Source organism: Pipistrellus kuhlii, unplaced genomic scaffold, assembly GCF_014108245.1.
Source record: "Pipistrellus kuhlii isolate mPipKuh1 unplaced genomic scaffold, mPipKuh1.p scaffold_m20_p_2, whole genome shotgun sequence".
Classification (NCBI taxonomy): domain Eukaryota; kingdom Metazoa; phylum Chordata; class Mammalia; order Chiroptera; family Vespertilionidae; genus Pipistrellus; species Pipistrellus kuhlii.
This window is the reverse complement of record NW_023425515.1, coordinates 152,018,949-152,036,214: the sequence shown is the minus strand read 5'-3', so window position 1 is coordinate 152,036,214 and position 17,266 is coordinate 152,018,949. Positions and strand designations below refer to the sequence as shown.

The window sequence follows — 17,266 nt, the reverse complement described above, 5'->3', positions numbered from 1 at the left end:
CAGACGTTCCCTCTAATCAGCATTTATATGTTTGGAGCACATAGAGTGACCCAACATGACCGTGTTCATGAGGCAGCAGGCACGCCTGTGTTTAACCGCAGCGTCTGAGCACCCCAGCTGCTTGGCTGTCCCTGGCTACCACTTCCTTCCTACCGGCCCTCCTGGGGCATTCTGGTTCCTGGTGGACCGCCACCAACATCAGGTCAGAACATACTTACCAAGTAACTCAGGGCACTGGCCAGCTGTTTAGCAACTTTGAATTTCCATGGTGTGGTGAGGACGTCGCTTTTCCGGTGCATGAAGAGATCCAGAGGCCCACCCTCCACAAACTCTTCCACCATGATATCTGCAAGCACAAAACGAGCCCCGTCTGGAACCTTCTGTCCGTCTGGAACAGTACGTTCCCTCGTTCCCCCGCGAGAGCTCCCTTTAGTGGCTGGTGCTCGGCCTGGGAGGATGCCAATATCCTCGGGAGGGGCAAACAGCAGAGCAATTCAGAGCCAGTTCAAGCCCTGGGTTCAAGCCTGGCCCAGAGCTCCTTATGCATCGACTCACAGGGGAACAGCTCCACTTATCCACCACAACCTCCCGGGGCCCAGAGTTGGCAAGAAGTAACATTCAAGAAATGAGTGAAAAACAAGTAAACACGTGACCTGCTCGTTACCTCAAATCCCTCGATTGCAGAACGGAAGGGAAGAAGCCAGGACAAGAAGAGGGTATCAGCTCCCCTACCCCCAGTGTCTTCACAGCACCCTTGCCCCCAAGCCAGGGCCACCCGCCTCTCCCAGAGAGAATTCACTCACTCTCCACGTCACGGACACAGACACCGTAGAGGTACACGATGTGTTTGTGGGAGACCTGTCTCATCATGCTGGCTGCCTCGAAGAAGGCCTGTGGGAGAAGGAAGGTCAAGGGTAAGCCTCCCTGGTCTGACCCCAAAGGGGCTCTGCTGAGACACAAAGCTGGTACATCCCAGAAAACTCAGGACTCATCTCCCGGGTCCTGAGGACGGCTCCCGGCCTCGACTTCCCAGGGGCAGTGCCAGGCCTTCCCCTTGACCTCAGTCTTCATTCAGAAAAACAAAACAGGACGTGGAGCGAGGCTGGTGAGATAGGCTAGCTACCAATTTCCCCATTGCATACTCAAGCCTACCCCTCTCTCTCCCTTTGAACACTGGGAAATAACGATGCGCAGCACTGTGTTGGAATAGAAGGGACGCCAAGGCGCAAACTGGCTCTATCTCTCTGCAGCCTGTGGAACCCGGGGCACGTTCCCACTCCCCTGGGCTTTGATTTCCCACACTGTGGAGTGACAGCCTGGCGACATAAGGGACTCGGAGACCATTCGGCTGGAGTCCTGGGCCACAAGAACCTTCAGGTAAGAAATGGGAGGACAAGGAAGAGGTAGGCCGCCGGGAAGAGCTGTTCCATCTACTTCCTCTGCAATCCTCCCTCCCTCACCTAAGATCACATGTGAAAAAGGGGACTACATAAAAGACATGTTTGAAAACCATAATCAAGGCCAAAATAAGGGCCACGGTTCTTCTCAGTTGACTGTGCTCCACGGGTTCCAGAAACGGGAGGTGGGTTAGCAAGACGACACTTGCCAGAGAAATGTCCCTGTGGCTGGGGTCCAAGACTTTGAGGATCACTTTTATTTTCTTCTCTTCAGAAGTTGCTTCATCGTCCTTGTAATCCATCAGGGTCCCAGAGTAGATGTGTGTCCGCGTGCCTCTCCCAAGGTGCTCGCCCTGGAGGAGGAAACAGGAGGTGGGGTGACTGCTGGAGTCTGTGGCACTTCCTGGGTCCAAGGAGACAGCTCTCCTATTCCCAAACAGTCCTTTCCTTCCTTCTACTTCTAGGAACAGCCTGTGGCCAAAACATAACCCTGACCAGCACACAACTTCCAACAGTGCTGCAACAGCCCGCGGCATCAGCCCCGCCTTTGGCCTCGGCCTCAGCCTCAGCCTTCAGAGAAGACGAAAGAGGACTGCCTTGGGGACTCTGCTCACAGGCTAGGGCACACTGCTAAGGGGCTTCTTAGTCCTGGCTCTACTGCTTGCTGGCCATTTAACTCAGGGACGTTCCCTTACCATGCTCAATGTCTGCTCCCTTTCTGTAACCAGGGATAATAATGGCACCTGTCTCAGAGTCAGATGCACAAATAGGTACAAAGGCTCCTGGTACAGATGCTGGCACAGGATGGGTACAAGTCAACCTATTGGGCTGGTGTGTTTTGTTTTGATTGCCCTAACCAGGCACTCAATGTTTCTCACACCGGAATTGTTCATTCTCTATCTGTGTGTCCAATGCACGTGTGCACGCTTTAGAATTAGTAATGCAATTCACACACGCATTTGCCCTAGCAGTCCCACAGGGAAGGTGATGTGGACAGAGGCACAGACCTGCAGGCAGGCCCTGTTTCCTCATGGGTGAGAATGGATGGTCCCACCCAAGGAATGGCCCGAGGACTAGGACTAAAGGAGACCATCAAACAAAGTCCTTAGCACACAATGATCTGTGTCTAAGGACCCTCCCAGTTTAAGCTTGAATAACTCTGATCTAAACGTTCTTAATATTTGGGATCAGCACATGACTCATAAATCGTAGGAATGGTTGAGTCACTGATATTAGAAGGCCTGTGGGAGAAAGAAGGTTAAGGGTAAGTCATCCCTGGTCTGACAAAACCTATATACTGACGTTCTATTGTTCTGGGACCCTCTATAAATGCAGAAATGGATGGCAGCTGCCTTGTGGGCCGATTCCCATCCCCCACAGGAATGTACATCATCGTTAATCGAGTGTATTAATTTGCACAAACACCACCATTTGTCATCTGTCACTGCAGATGGTGATACATCTGCCCCGTCTCCCGGATCCTGGCAAGGGCCTGCAAGCACTCATTAGAGCTGCACCTGTCATGAAGCAATTCATCAAGGTTATGGGAAGTGTGTTCCCAGAACATCCCGGAAAAGCCATATGCTTTCAGGATAATTACTCTTCCCTAGAAGGGTTACTGATTCCAGTGGCCAAGTCATAGCACCATGCTGTCCGAGGCCCTGCCCGTCCATGTCAGCCTCCTCCATGCTGCTCCCTTTACTTCTACTGGCGCTCGCTCTCCACCCTCTGGGGCTCTGCTCTGATGCCACGTCCCTGGGAAGCCATCCTTGTCCTCCCCAGGTTAGGTGGGTTGACGGTTTCTGAGACCCCCCACATCCTGCTGTACTAAGGCTTTCTCTCTTGATAACAAATATCTACTTAAGGTAGACGAGGTCTGCCTCCTCCCCCAGCGGTGAGCCTGCCGAGGGTGGCGACTGCACCTGGCACTCGGCAGTGCTCCATGCCTGCTGGCTGAATGAATGCTCGAGGCCAGAGGATGGCGGTTATCCGGCAGCTCCCCAGGAAGGAAAGAAGGCAGGCCCTGAGTACACACCACGTTCTAGGCAGAAATGAGGCCAGGGCACCCTGCCCTGGTGATTTGAATCTCTAGACACAGCTCTGGCACCACCAGCGGGACAGAGAACAATAAGGACCGGCCTTCAGAAAACAACTTACAGTGACGGAGGCAGCTGTGTCTGTAGGCTTCCGCTCCCTCAAAGCCCTATCCATCAACTTCAGGAATTAACTTAGCAAATCAACTCCATGCCCACCACCTCCACCACCTCCCAAAGGCAGGGAGCCCATCATGTGCTCTCGAACTCCTCCAAAGTGTCGCAGCCTCTGCCAGGTAACAAATGGCCCTTTACAGAATCCTTCTCTGCAAGGCTGCTGGGTGCTGTCTCTTTAGCCTCCCCTCCCGTATGGCTCTGTGTAAGAGGGGTGCAGAACAGAAAGGGGGATACCCCTGGGCTTCACACCCCAAGCCAAGGCTGCACGCAGGTCTGAGGGAAACAGCCGGCCTAAGGCTGCAGACTGGGCTAATGGCCTGCCAAGGCTGGGACACGGCTCTGGGACCTGTTTCTCCAGACCGTTCTTCTCCTTCAGGCCTCAACTTTACATCTCCTACAGCTTCACTGTGTCTGTGTTCCCTCAGCTTTGCTCCTTCTGGAAGCATCATCAGAAAAGTCCGCACTAAATCTCAGAAGTTCTGCGCCAAAAGCATGTCCTGGGGCATAAGATCCCTGGGCCCGAGACAACCCAACAGTCCCACTGATCCCCTCCTTCACGGAGAACGCACCTATGGGGAGCATCAGCAAGGCCAGCAGGACGGCAGGGAGGGTGCTGGTTAAACTGCTTTAACTCGGAAAGACTCCTTGTTCCTTTTCCTCTAGGATGTGCCCTAACTCCAACCCCCGAGTCCCCTGGCTGCTCTGCTGGAGGAAGGAGGGACCAAGGCGGATCCCAAGAGCAAGGCGACTCACTTGCATGATGTCTTTCTTGAGAATCCGATCGAAACTCAGCTGACTCATAGGGTAGACGTGCTGCCACTCCTGGGCTTTCTTTGTAGCCACCAGCAGATTGGAGATTTCTGTGGGAGAGAGAGGAGAAGTCTGAGCAGAGTAGCAAAGGCCTGAGATTCCCATCAGCGAGCCAGGGGGCTTCCTGAACACATACTTATGCATTTGTTGGTTCAGTCATTCAACGAATATTAGGTCTAGTAATAATTAATGTCGTTTTCTAATACTTTTTTAAATCGAATTTATTTAAACAATACAACAAAATTTAATCAACAATATAGCTGCCGTTGTTTTCTACTACTTGTGCCCAATGCTCAGGAAGCATTTTAATCCCTCTGTTGTAAAATTCTTGTGATTTTGATGCAAAAAATTCGGTCAATGAATTTTTGAGGCATTCTTCATTATTAAATTTTTTTCCAAGAAGAAAGTTTTGCAAAGAACGAAACAAATGGTAATCGGAAGGGGCAATATCAGGAGAATATGCAGGTTGAGGGAGAACTTCCCATTCCAACTGGCGCAGTTTTTCAGCAGTGATTCTTGCAGTATGCGGTCGTGCATTATCGTGGTGAAGAATTACGCCCTTCCGATTAATCAGCGCGGGTTCTTTTTCTCTTAAAGCTTGGGCTAACCTTTCCAATTGGGCACTATACACTGCACTTGTAATGGTTTGGTTAGATGGTAAAAGTTCATAATGAAGAATTCCTTTAAAATTCCACCAAACACACAACATCACTTTTTTCACATGCAAGTCAGGTTTTGGTGTGGGCTGCGGAGCCTCATTTTTGTCCAACCATTGAGGCCGTCTTTTCAAATTAGCATACAGCACCCTTCTTCATCTCCAGTAACAATTTGCTCTAAAAACGGCAAACGGTTTTGACGAGAGAGGAGCGAACTGCAAATTGTGACTCTTTGATTACAGTTGTCGGTCAACTCATGAGGAACCCATTTTCCAAACTTTTGGACTTTGCCAAGTGCACGCAATTGATTGGAAATTGTTTTTTGTGAACAATTTAAAGTTGTCGCAAGCTCTTGTTGGGTAATTTGAGGATTTTGCACCAAAAGAGCTTGAAGAGCTTCTTGATCAAAATTGGACACACGGCCTCGACCACTCTTGTCATCTAACGAAAAATTTCCCTCGCGAAATTTCTCAAACCAATGCTGGCATTTTCTGGCGCTAACTGCATCTTGACCAAGAGCACTACAGATGTTTTTTGCAGCCTCACTTGCTTTTCTTCCTAATTGGAACTCGTAAAGCATGCAGTGCCGAATATGCTCTTCATCCGCCATCTTCTTAGCCCTAGTTTTGCAACAAAAACCAAACCAAACACAAACTTTTTCAAGCAAAACTTGTTAATTGCACTTCACACGTTCTGTAGATACCATGTGTTTGAAGGTTATGTCAATAAAAGTCAACGCCAAGCAAGATTTTAAACGAATGCTGAAAAACGACATTAATTATTACTAGACCCGATACTTATTAAGTACTTCATTTCTGCCCTCTAAGAGCTCACAGGCTAATCACAGAGCCAAACCCAAACAAATACTTAACTAATCAAAAGGAAGCTACAACTTGTGCAGCTGCTCGGAGGACAGGCCTGAGTGCTGTGGGCTGACAGAGAAGGATCTGTTCCAGGAGGTCGGGAAGATTCCCCCAGCATCTCCTGCTCTACCTCCACAGCCTGGCACCCAGTAGGCACTCAGTAAGTAACTGTTAAATGTGTGAATGAATAATTGGGTGTGCGCTGAAGGATGAGAGCTGAGAAAGGAGTAGGAGCCGTAAGCCGGGCCTGAGGAGGGAGGGGGAAGGCAGGAAGGTGAACACGGGTTTCGTGCAGAACAGGACAGGTCACCCAGGCAGAGGGTTGTGCCTGGACTCCTCCACTGCCGGACACCAGGTGGCACTTACTAAGTACCTGCTGACTGTGCCGATTATGAACAGACCACCGCCAAAACCCTACGGATTCAAACAGCAAACCGAACACATTATCAAACTGGCCAGCCAGGATCGGCACAGGTGACTGATGAGGAATGTATGATCCGTGGAAGTCACCTTCCCACAACCAAGCCACGGGAAGCTACAGGTGGGGGAAGAGATCTCCTTCCACCCGTCTCACATGAGAGTGCTCTGGAACCTCTCAAGATCTTTTTTTTTTTAATATATTTTATTGATTTTTTTTTTTTTTTACAGAGAGGAAGGGAGAGGGATAGAGAGTTAGAAATGTCGATGAGAGAGAATCATCGACCAGCTGCCTCCTGCACACCCCCCACTGGGGATATGCCCGCAACCAATGTACATGCCCTTGACCGGAATCGAACTTGGGACCTTTCAGTCCGCAGACCGATGCTCTATCCACTGAGCCAAACCGGTTTCGGCGCCTCTCAAGATCTTTACGTTTTCATCCACTGGCTGCTGAGTAACGGGCCAAGTGACACTAACTGCTTTCCCCATGTCAGCCACGGTCCTAAGAGCTTTACCGTTACTAACTCACTGGTCCCCATCACAATCCTATGCGATACATAGTATCTTTACCCGCCACTTCCATAGGTCAGAAAAAAGAGGTTCTAAACGATTAAACTATTTGCCCAACATCAAGGGCCAGTAATCCCTAGACCTGGGAATCACCCTGAAGTTGTGCCTGGCTCCAGGCTCTCACCTTCTTCCAAGAGCACCCCCGGCCCCAGTGGGGTGTACAAATCCGCGTGCCAGAAACTGGGTTCAGATTTAGGTCCCTTGCTATCATTCCGAGTCTACTCTCCTCCATTCTATTCTTTTGTTCCACCCGGGTACCTGGGTAAACTCAGGACGCTATGACGGACAAGACACCCGGGAAGGGCCTGCTGAATGGTATCCCAGGGAAGGGTGGCGGCCGCACTGCCAGGGAAATTAGAGAAGGATGGGGACGGGCCATTTGGGGGCTGATGGCTTGTGCGGCTGCTTCCAGGAACATGGCACTTGGGCCAGCGTGTGAGCAGGGGAAGCCACTTAACCTCCACGAAGCTCTGTTCTCATTAGAAAGCAGAAGGCTATGCCCCCTGCTGAGAGGAGTGAGACACTGCACATGTAGGGCTTACTTCAGAGCCTGACCTGACAGGGAGGGAATGCTCATCACGGGTAGCCAATGTGACTGAGCAGTTTTGCATGTTAGCCACATCGTCCTGGTGGCACCAGCGGTTCACAGGCACTGGCAACAGGAGTCCTCTGTGTCAGAGCTGATGGGTGCAGAAATCAGCAGCACGCTGGACCCCACAGATGAGGGTGAGGATCAGTGGTGACGGGTGGGCCCCCATCTCCTCCTAACAAGGTCACCCTCAGACGTGGAGAGGGCCAGTGGGGTTGCACAACATACAGGCCACTCTGAATGGCTGCCTGCTTTTTATTTATCCCACGGGGAGTTTTCTCCAATGTGTTTTCAAGTGAGAAACCCAAATGGGGGTCTGGCCATCTGAGCTTTGCGGTCAGAAGGGCAGAGACACTGAGGCTCAAAATGGCATTCTCTTTAATGTTCATGATTTTATCACTTCTCTGATTTGGAGGGGGCAGAGGAAGACAGGGGGCTCTGAGGGCCTGCAAGAGGAAGCCTCACTCACAAGGCTTACTCTTTCTCTTCCCCAACTCTAGTCCCTCCTTCTCCTCCCCAGCAATCTCCTCCCCACTACCCAAGTCAGAATTGCCCCTTGCCCCAGAGTCTTGGGCTGATGGCTGCACCTGCAGCTTTGCAAAGATAGTATAACAGGGGAAATATCACTGAATTTGGAGTTAAAAGCATGACTTCAAAGCTCTTCCTCTAACCACCAAAGTGATCTTAGACAAGTATCATCAGGATAACAACATTCTGAGTTGTTCTGAAAATTAAATGACTTAAAACATGAAAGGCCTTCAAACATTGCCTGTCAAACTGCAAGCACTGCTTACATGATGGCAGCTGTAACCAACATCACTGCTATTACTGTTATAAGTATTACTGATACTACTGGCTGTGTGGCCTTCAGCAAGGCACTGAATATCTCTGAGCCTCAATTTCCTCCTCTTTATAAAATCTACAAAGAACTACGATGTAGATGGAAGAAATGCAAATATGCAATTATACTGCTTGGGACTATTAAGTACCCACCAATAAGGTAGCTACTGCTGTAATTATCACTTAAAAAAAAAAAAGTGTTTTTATTTACTTTAGGGAGAGGAGAAGAGAGAGGGAGAGAGAGATAGAAACATCGATCTATCTATCGATCAACTGCCTCCTGCATGCCCCAGGACCGGGAATGGAACCAGAGATCTCTTGGTGCACGGTCGATGCTCAGTCACTGAGCCACACCAGCAGGGCTGTAATGACCACTTGACAGGCGTTAGTGAATGACGATCCTATGCTGGGTGCTGAGCTTCCAGAAGTCAGAGTGGTGAGTGAGACCTGGATCCTGATTTATGTCCTCACCAAATGGGAGAGACAGACACCAGACATATTCAACGTAGTGATTCTGGAGACTCAACAGAAAGCCAGGACAGCAGGGTCCGTTCCCTTCCTGTGCTTCTCCCTGCACAGCTGCTGCTCCCGCCTGGGCGTGGTGTCTACAGCAGAGGCTTCCCCAGATGGTGGCTGCAAAGAGCCATGTCGCAGTCTCCCTCTGCCACCACCTGTCTCTTCCTGGGGCTGCTCTTCTCCACGTCCTCAACCTCACCCAGAGACCATAACTCGGGGGAAATAAAAACCGCTTCTAGTGTCTGAAAGAACAGACTATGTGAGGAAAGAGGGTGGTTGGACTTTAAGGTTTTAACCCCCTCTGAGGTCTCAGGGCCAAGTGACAGGTGAGTTTTTACCTTTGTTTTGAGCACAAAAACAAAGGCTCCGTTATTCCATGTGGCCGGCAGGAAACCCACCTGACCAATCAGAACACAAGTCCTTCCTCTCTCACCAAAGTCAGTGACAGTGCCTTGCTGGGAGACCAAGAAGCAATTCACACCAAGAACCCAGGCCCTCCGTCAGGTGCTGCTTTGCTGCCCTTGCCTACCAGACGCCTCAGGGCACCTCCATCATTCTTCCTGTGGCCCTAGAAACAACTGTGCTTCCCTTTCTTTGAGGCAAGACCCCCATGAAGGGAAAGCTCTGACACAGGGTGCGAAACAAAACAAAACGAAACAAAAAAGCAATAGTCAAGGGATCTGGCATCCAGGTAGACCTGCCATTCAAACCCCTCCTTGACCTTGACCTTTCAACACTTCTCCAAGTCTGTTTCTCATACATACAATGGGGCACTTGGCGTGGGACCCCTAAGTGTCCGTCCAGTTCTCACATTAGAAAAGGGGATGAATCCACCTGCAGTGTATCATGACAGCTTCCCACAGCCTACAAAAGAGCAGTCAAGCCCCTCTCCTCTCCTGTCCATCTTGCTCCTTGATCTTCCCATGGCTCCCACTTCTGAGGGGATAAAGCCCCAGCTCCTTGTGTGGCATTCGAGGCCATCCACAATCCTAAGTATCTCCCTCCCGTCTCCACTCCCTCATAACTCCACCAGGCGCACTGGCCTCCAGCCACCTCCGCACCCCTGGGGGCTTTGCCTGCTGCTCCGCCCAGCACACGCTCTGCTGGAGAAGCCCTTCCTCAACGGGCAAGCTCCCGCTCCTCAGCCAGCACTCAGCTCAAGATCCACTTCCTCCAAGCAGCCTCCCACTTCCTGTAACTTGAGGACTTTGACCATCGCTTCTTTGCAAGCCCAGGGACTGACACACATGTGCGTTAATTAAAGCACATGCTCTGTCCTGCAGTGGCCTAGTTTCCTTGTAATGCTTTCTGTATTAGACAGGAAACCCTTGGCGTGGAGGGACGGGGTGTGAGAAATTTCTGAGTCCTTGCATCTAACAATTCTTGGCCCACAGAAGATGTGTCGAGGTCATTTCTAAGGGCATCTCAAGACATTTTATCTCAATGAAGAAAGAAGTTTCTGCTCATGAATCTTAAGAGGCCTCTTTCTGCAGCTTAGGGATGTGGAGAAAAGGTGTGTGTTTTTTCTATAGAAAATGCTCCCCTTGAGGAACGTGATTTGAGCTGGGGACCGACATGTAAGAGAACGCAAAGGAAAACACTTAGAAACTGCGGGGAGCAGCCTGCGGGTGGGCCTGGGTCTGGGAGATCAGTGAAGGGCAGGGCGGCACTGGGGGCGCGGGGACTGGGCGCGGGGACTGACCTCGGGGCTTGGGCTGGCAGCAGCGCTTCAGCACGAAGCTGATGTTGTCCGTGCGCAGGATCTGCTTCTTGAGGTGGTTCATGAGCTCCCCCAGGCTGGGGAAGCCGCGGTCCGAGCCGTGCAGGCTGTAGCGACCCTTCTGCACCTCGATCTGAAAGTTCTTGAACTGCTTCTGGCCACCCGACACCTGCCATCCAGGAAAATGAGCAGAAACAGTGTTTTAAAGGAGTTGGCCATATGTACCACGGGGACGGAGCAGCTCGGTGTTATCTCTGTCACACTTCTGTATCTCGAATTATTTAAAATTAAAGTTTATTATAACCAAGGAAGCAAAGCAATACATGTGTAAGTGGTAAAAGGGGGTCGAAGAGAAGGCACTGAGAGGGCAGCTGACACTCGGTAGGCAGGGTGACAGCAGCGATCCTGCGACAGCAGCCGGGCCCTCCTTCCACCTGCAGGATGACATGCGTGGGAAGGCCAACCTCAGAGCTTTCAGAACAATCTGTGATCACATGACATGGCGCATACAGATAAGCCCTTCATGAAGGTTAACCAACATAATCGTGCGTGAGATAATAACTGCTATATCAAATGTATCCAGGAACTCCCTCCAATGGGGCCTCCCAGGCTCCATGTCTGTCTGAGGAGAACCGTGCCAGGAGAGGCAGTCAGCTTTCTGGTCCAGTCTCAGGGTCCCACGGGTCCCGGAGAGGAAGTAGAAGCACAAGCCTTCCTTCATGGGCACTTGTGGCTCAAAGGAAACTATTTTAGTGGTTAAGAATGAAAGACAGGAAGTTCTACTTATGCTGTGAATTAGGACAAAATATTTAACATCTCGATGCCTCAACCTCTATGATGGGATTAATACCACCCACCTCGCAGAGCTGGGTGAGGCTTACATGCGAACACCTGGGTGAAGTGCTCAGCACAGTGCCCAGTGAGCTAAAACAAAGAGTCCTCGTATCTGTGACCCTGTTTCCCCCAGGTAAGGTGGCATGACGTGTGCCATGTCACTGAATCACTGACATTCTTGGTACAGGCTGATGCTACTTTAGGAGGAGGTTGAGCAGTCTCATGCACCCATCCAGATTAAAATATTGAACTTCCTCCAAAGACTAATGACTACAGAAGACAGGCCAGACAGGCCTCCTGCCAAGACAACAAGCCTGACAAGTTCTCAGCCCCTGCACCTGACTCAGATCAGCATGAGGCCTTGCTGTGCAGAAACTCCCCCGACTAGCACTGGGCCCCAGAGACAAGGCCAGGACACCGCAGCACAAGGTACCTGCTGCCAGCTCCTGCTCCCATGCCTGAGTCCAGTCCCCAGGGTCCTCGGTACTTTTCCTCTCTGTGTCTGAGGTCTTCAATAGGCTGACGTGCTGCCTTCTGTCTCACAGGCCCCGCCCCACCCGTTCTCCTAGTTCATATTAAACCCACTCAACACTCCCGTATTTACTTGGACTAATTCTGTAAAACGCATTATCTTTTATTTTTTTTTTATTTTTTTTTAATTTATTTATTTATTTATTTTTACATATTTTAATGATTTTTTTTTGCCCCCTCCCTCCCTCCCCCATATCCCCTCCCTCCCCATAGTTTTATGTCCATTGGTTGTACTTATATGCATGTATACAAGTCCTTCGGTTGATCTGTTATCTCCCCCAGATCCTCCTCCCCTCCCCGCTGTAATTTGACAATCTGCTTGTTGCTTTACTGTCTCTATATCTATCTTTTGGTTCATCAGTTTATAATGCTCTTTATTATCCACAAATGAGTGAGGTCATGTGGTGTTTCTCTTTCATTGATTGGCTTATTTCACTCAGCATGATGTTCTCCAATTCCATCCAGGTTGCTGCAAATGATGAGAATTCCTTCTTCTTTATGGCAGCATAGTATTCCATTGTGTAGATGTACCATAGTTTTTGGATCCAATCATCTGCTGACGGGCACCTAGGCTGTTTCCAAATTCTGGCTATTGTAGATTGTGCTGCTATGAACATAGGGGTGCATATATCCTTTCTGATTGGTGTTTCTAGTTTCTTGGGATATATTCCTAGGAGTGGGATTACTGGATCAAATGGGAGTTCCATTTTCAGTTTTTTGAGGAAACTCCACACTGTTCTCCACAGTGGTTGCACCAGTCTGCATTCCCACCAGCAGTGCACGAGGGTTCCTTTTTCTCCGCAACCTCGCCAACACTTGTCGTTTGTCGATTTGTTGATGTTGGCCATTCTGACAGGTGTGAGATGGTACCGCATTGTTGTTTTGATTTGCATCTCTCGTATAATTAGTGACTTTGAGCATGTTTTCATGTGCCTTTTGGCCTTCCTTCTGTCTTCTTTTGAAAATATTCTATTTAGGTCCCTTGCCCATTTCTTAATTGGATCATTCATCTTCCTTTTATTTAGTTGTATCAGCTGTCTGTAGATGTTAGAGATTAAACCTTTATCAGTGGTGTTATTTGCAAATATGTTCTCCCACACAGTGGGCTTTCTTGTTGTTTTGTTGATGGTTTCTTTTGCTGTAAAAAAGCTTATTATTTTGATGTAGTCCCATTTGTTTATTTTCTCTTTAGCTTCCATTGCCCTAGGGGCAGTATCAGTGAAGAAGTTCTTTTGGCATACGTCTGCGATTTTGCTGCCTGAGGATGCTTCTAGTATTTTTATGGTTTCCCGTCTGATGTTTAAGTCCTGTATCCATTTTGAGTTTATTTTTGTGTATGGTGTAAGTTGGTGATCTAGTTTCATTCTTTTGCATGTGTCTACCCAATTTTCCCAACACCATTTATTGAAGAAACTGTCTTGACTCCATTGTATATTCGTGCCTCCTTTGTCAAATATTAATTGAGCATATTGATTTGGGTTGATATCTGGGTTCTCGATTCTATTCCATTGATCTATATGTCTGTTCTTGTGCCAGTACCAGGCTGTTTTGAGAACAGTGGCTTTGTAATACAGTTTGAAGTCCGGTATTGAGATCCCTCCTACTTTACCCTTCTTTCTCAGGATTGCTGTGGCTATTCGGGGTCTTTTATTGTTCCAAATGAACTGTTGGAGAGTTCTTTCTAGGTCAGTGAAATATGCCCTTGGTATTTTAATGGGGAGTGCATTGAACCTATAGATTGCTTTAGGAAGTATGGACATTTTGATGATGTTGATTCTACCAATCCATGAACATGGTATGTTCTTCCATCTCCTTACATCATCCTCTATCTCTTTTTTCAATGTCGTGTAATTTTCTGCATATAGATCCTTTACTTCCTTAGTTAAATTTATTCCTAGGTATCTTAATTTTTTTGGTGCGATGGTAAATGGAATTGCTTTTTTAGTCTCTGTTTCTGTAGTTTCACTGTTGGTGTATAGAAATGCCATGGATTTCTTGGCGTTAATTTTGTATCCTGCTACATTGCCAAATTCATTTATTAAGTCAATTAGTTTCTTAATGGAGTCTTTTGGGTTCTTTATGTACAATATCATGTCATCTGCAAATAAGGATAACTTTACTTCTTCTTTTCCAATTTGGATGCCTTTTATTTCCTCCTCTTGTCTAATTGCAATGGCTAGTACTTCCAGTACTATGTCAAACAGGAGTGGCGAAAGTGGGCATCCCTGTCTTGTTCCTGTTCTTAGAGGGAATGGTTTTAGTTTTTGCCCATTGAGTATAATGTTGGCTGTGGGTTTATCATATATAGCTTTTATTATGTTGAGGTATGATCCTTGTACTCCCACCTTGTTAAGAGTTTTTATCAGGAAAGGGTGTTGGATTTTATCGAATGCTTTTTCTGCATCAATTGATATGACTATATGATTTTTATCTTTCAATTTGTTTATGTGATGTTTCACATTTATTGATTTGCGGATATTGTACCATCCTTGCATTCCTGGAATAAATCCTACTTGGTCATGGTGTATGATCTTTGTGATGCTCTGCTGGAGCCGATTTGCTAGGATTTTGTTGAGGATTTTGGCATCTATGTTCATGAGGGATATTGGCCTGTAATTCTCTTTCATTGAGTTGTCTTTATCTGGTTTTGGTATTAGGGTGATGCTGGCTTCATAGAAGGAGTTTGGAAGTGTTCCTTCCTCTTGAATTTTTTGGAAAAGTCTGAGGAGGATAGGTTTTAGTTCTTCCTTGAATATTTGGTAAAACTCTCCTGTGAAGCCATCTGGCCCTGGGCTTTTGTTTGCTGGAAGCTTTCTGATGACTGTTTCAATTTCTTCCCAAGTCACTGGTCTATTGAGATTTTTAGATTCTTCCTGATCGAGTTTTGGAAGTTTGTATTTTTCTAGGAATATGTCCATTTCCTCCAGGTTGTTCAGTTTGTTGGAATAGAGTTGTTCGTAGTATTTTGTAACAATCCGTTGTATTTCGTTGGGGTCTGTTGTTATTTCACCTCTTTCATTTCTGATTTTGTTTATTTGGGTCCTCTCTCTTTGTTTCTTAGTTAGCCTGGCTAGAGGTTCATCTATCTTGTTTATTCTTTCAAAGAACCAGCTCTTGGTTTTGTTGATCTTATGTATTGTTTTTTTGGTCTCTATGTCGTTTATCTGTGCTCTGATTTTTGTTATTTCCTTCCTTCTGCTTACACTGGGCTTTTCTTGTTGCTCCTTTTCTAACTCTTTGAGTTGTAGAGTTAGATCATCTGTTACCCTTTTTTCTAGTTTTTTGCAATAGGCTTGTAAGGATATGAACTTCCCTCTTAAGACTGCTTTTGCTGTGTCCCATAGATTTTGGATTGTTGTGTTTTCATTGTCATTTGTTTCCAGGATGTTTTTAATTTCTTCCTTGATTTCTCTGGTAACCCAGTCCTTGTTTAATAGCGTGCTGTTTAGTCTCCATGTGTAAAACGCATTATCTTTTAAAACAATTACATGAATAACAAAGACATCTGTGGTCTACTGGGATCAAGTCAACAATTCTGCGTTTTCAAGTCAACAAATCTCCACTTGTCAAAACAGGCTAAGAGCCTGTCTGTTCAAATGTCTGCAGCTACCATCTGCAGGAACAGTGGCAGGCCAAGTGCCCAGGTGCCTTCTTGGCACTGACCGTACCAGTGAATGCCACGAACGCACACAGCTCTGGGCCTTCGCGGACCTGGGCACAGAGTATACAATAAACCACTCTAAGTAATTACACTAAACGAGGCGAGTGTTGGTGCGAACTGGTTTTCTGGTCACATTCCTTTCCAGAGCCACAGTGGACCCTGCCGGGGGCCCTTGAAGGAAGAGAGAAGAGGCCATGGGGTCTAGCTGCTGGGGAGCAGCCTCCTTTTGGAGAACTGCCAGGGATTTTCTCGGGAGACCTAGACTTTCCTACCCCCCTTATTCCCTCCCCTCCACCCCATGAGCAGTCCTCTCCACAGCAGCTTCTGGACCACGTTGTATCCCCTGTGGCCCTATGGCTTGACCCAAGCCAGTGTCTCGACTGACCTCAGGCCTTTCAAAGCAGGTGACGGTCATGAGGATGTTGTCAAAGTCCGTGCAGCTCCACCGCAGCACATACATGCCCTCCTCGCTTCCTTCTTGCCGCAGTTTATTGATGGCATACTCTGTGCTGGAGGCGGGGAGACAAAGGGAGAAAGAGCTCACCAACAGGAGCACTCTGAACCCCTATGGGACATCCACTTCTCTGTGCTGCCTCAAGTCTTACAGCTTCATCACGTCACCTGTCCTCAAGTCCACTCAGGTATGACACGTGAGGCAAGCAGAGAGGCTTAGGAGCCCTGAGACATCATCTGAGCAACGAGGTCCAGAGGAGGACTCGGCATGCTGCCCAGGGCCCTGAGCATGTTCTCCCCATTGCCCCATGTATGCTGCCTCCAGCCCCGGCCTGAAGAATGCCCCCAAGCTGGCGATGGGAGCTGCCCCTGCTGCAGTGGTCGGGGGTCCTTCCCACTGTTCCCAAGTGGCACACTAGAATAGGAGCCTCAGGAAAGCGCAATTGTGGGGTTATTCTGTTCATTGCTGTACCCCCAATGACTAGAGCACCCATGGGCTCATAGTAGCTGCTCAATAAATGAGTGAATAATGGAATAAAGAAATCAGTGAAGATTAGAAAAATTTTAGGAAGAGCATGCCTGTCTTGAACTCCTTTGTATTCCCAGGTCTGATCAGCCCCGGCACACAAAGGGCAGTGAATAACTGCTAAATAAATACACATATGAGGTTGTAATACCTAGTGCATGGTACTTGCTAAGTACTGATAAAAGAGGGCTGATGTGGTCAGCACATGTGAGAAAGGCAGAGACCAACTGCTCCTGGTCTGTGACACCTCCACACGTTGTTCCTCACATGAGAGGCCCTTGCTCCTCTTTAGACCTGGCAAACCATTGTTAATTCTTCAGGTTTTAATCCAACTGGAATGCTGCCTACTCTGAGAAGGCCTTTTAGGCAATGAGTTTCAGGTCCCCTGCCCCCCAGAACATCGAGCATTCATTCAGTCCATAAACACTTACTAAATGCCTACGATGTGCCAGGCGCTGCTATGGGGACTGAGGAAAAGCAGTGAGCAAAGCACACAGTGCCCTGCCTGTGTGTGGAGCTCATACTTGGGATGGTGAAAGTGGGCGGCAGGAAACGAAGGGACACGGAAATAAAGATGGTGTGTCAAGAGGCAATGCCTCCGAAGAAAAATAAAGCAGAGTGCAGGAGCCAGGAAGTGTGGGGTGTGGAGGTGTGGAGGAGGAAGAGGGGC

The 17,266-nt window shown here is 48.2% G+C and overlaps 1 protein-coding gene across 5 annotated transcripts in view; it reads right to left on the bottom strand.

Moving 5' to 3' along the window:
• Window positions 1-17,266, bottom strand: part of JAK1 (Janus kinase 1) — a 127,959-nt gene that overhangs the window by 14,119 nt on the left and 96,574 nt on the right. For all 5 annotated transcript variants that reach the window (XR_004989552.2, XM_036447421.2, XM_036447420.2 and 2 more), the window contains exons 10-15: window positions 16,003-16,126; window positions 10,574-10,760; window positions 4,361-4,467; window positions 1,607-1,750; window positions 804-891; window positions 219-346 (exon numbers count right to left, since the gene is read on the bottom strand). Coding sequence is in view for 4 of the 5 variants with exons in the window: in XM_036447421.2 (XP_036303314.1) it covers window positions 219-346; window positions 804-891; window positions 1,607-1,750; window positions 4,361-4,467; window positions 10,574-10,760; window positions 16,003-16,126 (778 nt within the window). In the remaining variant the exon portion in view is untranslated. The remainder of the gene's footprint in view (window positions 1-218; window positions 347-803; window positions 892-1,606; window positions 1,751-4,360; window positions 4,468-10,573; window positions 10,761-16,002; window positions 16,127-17,266) is intronic.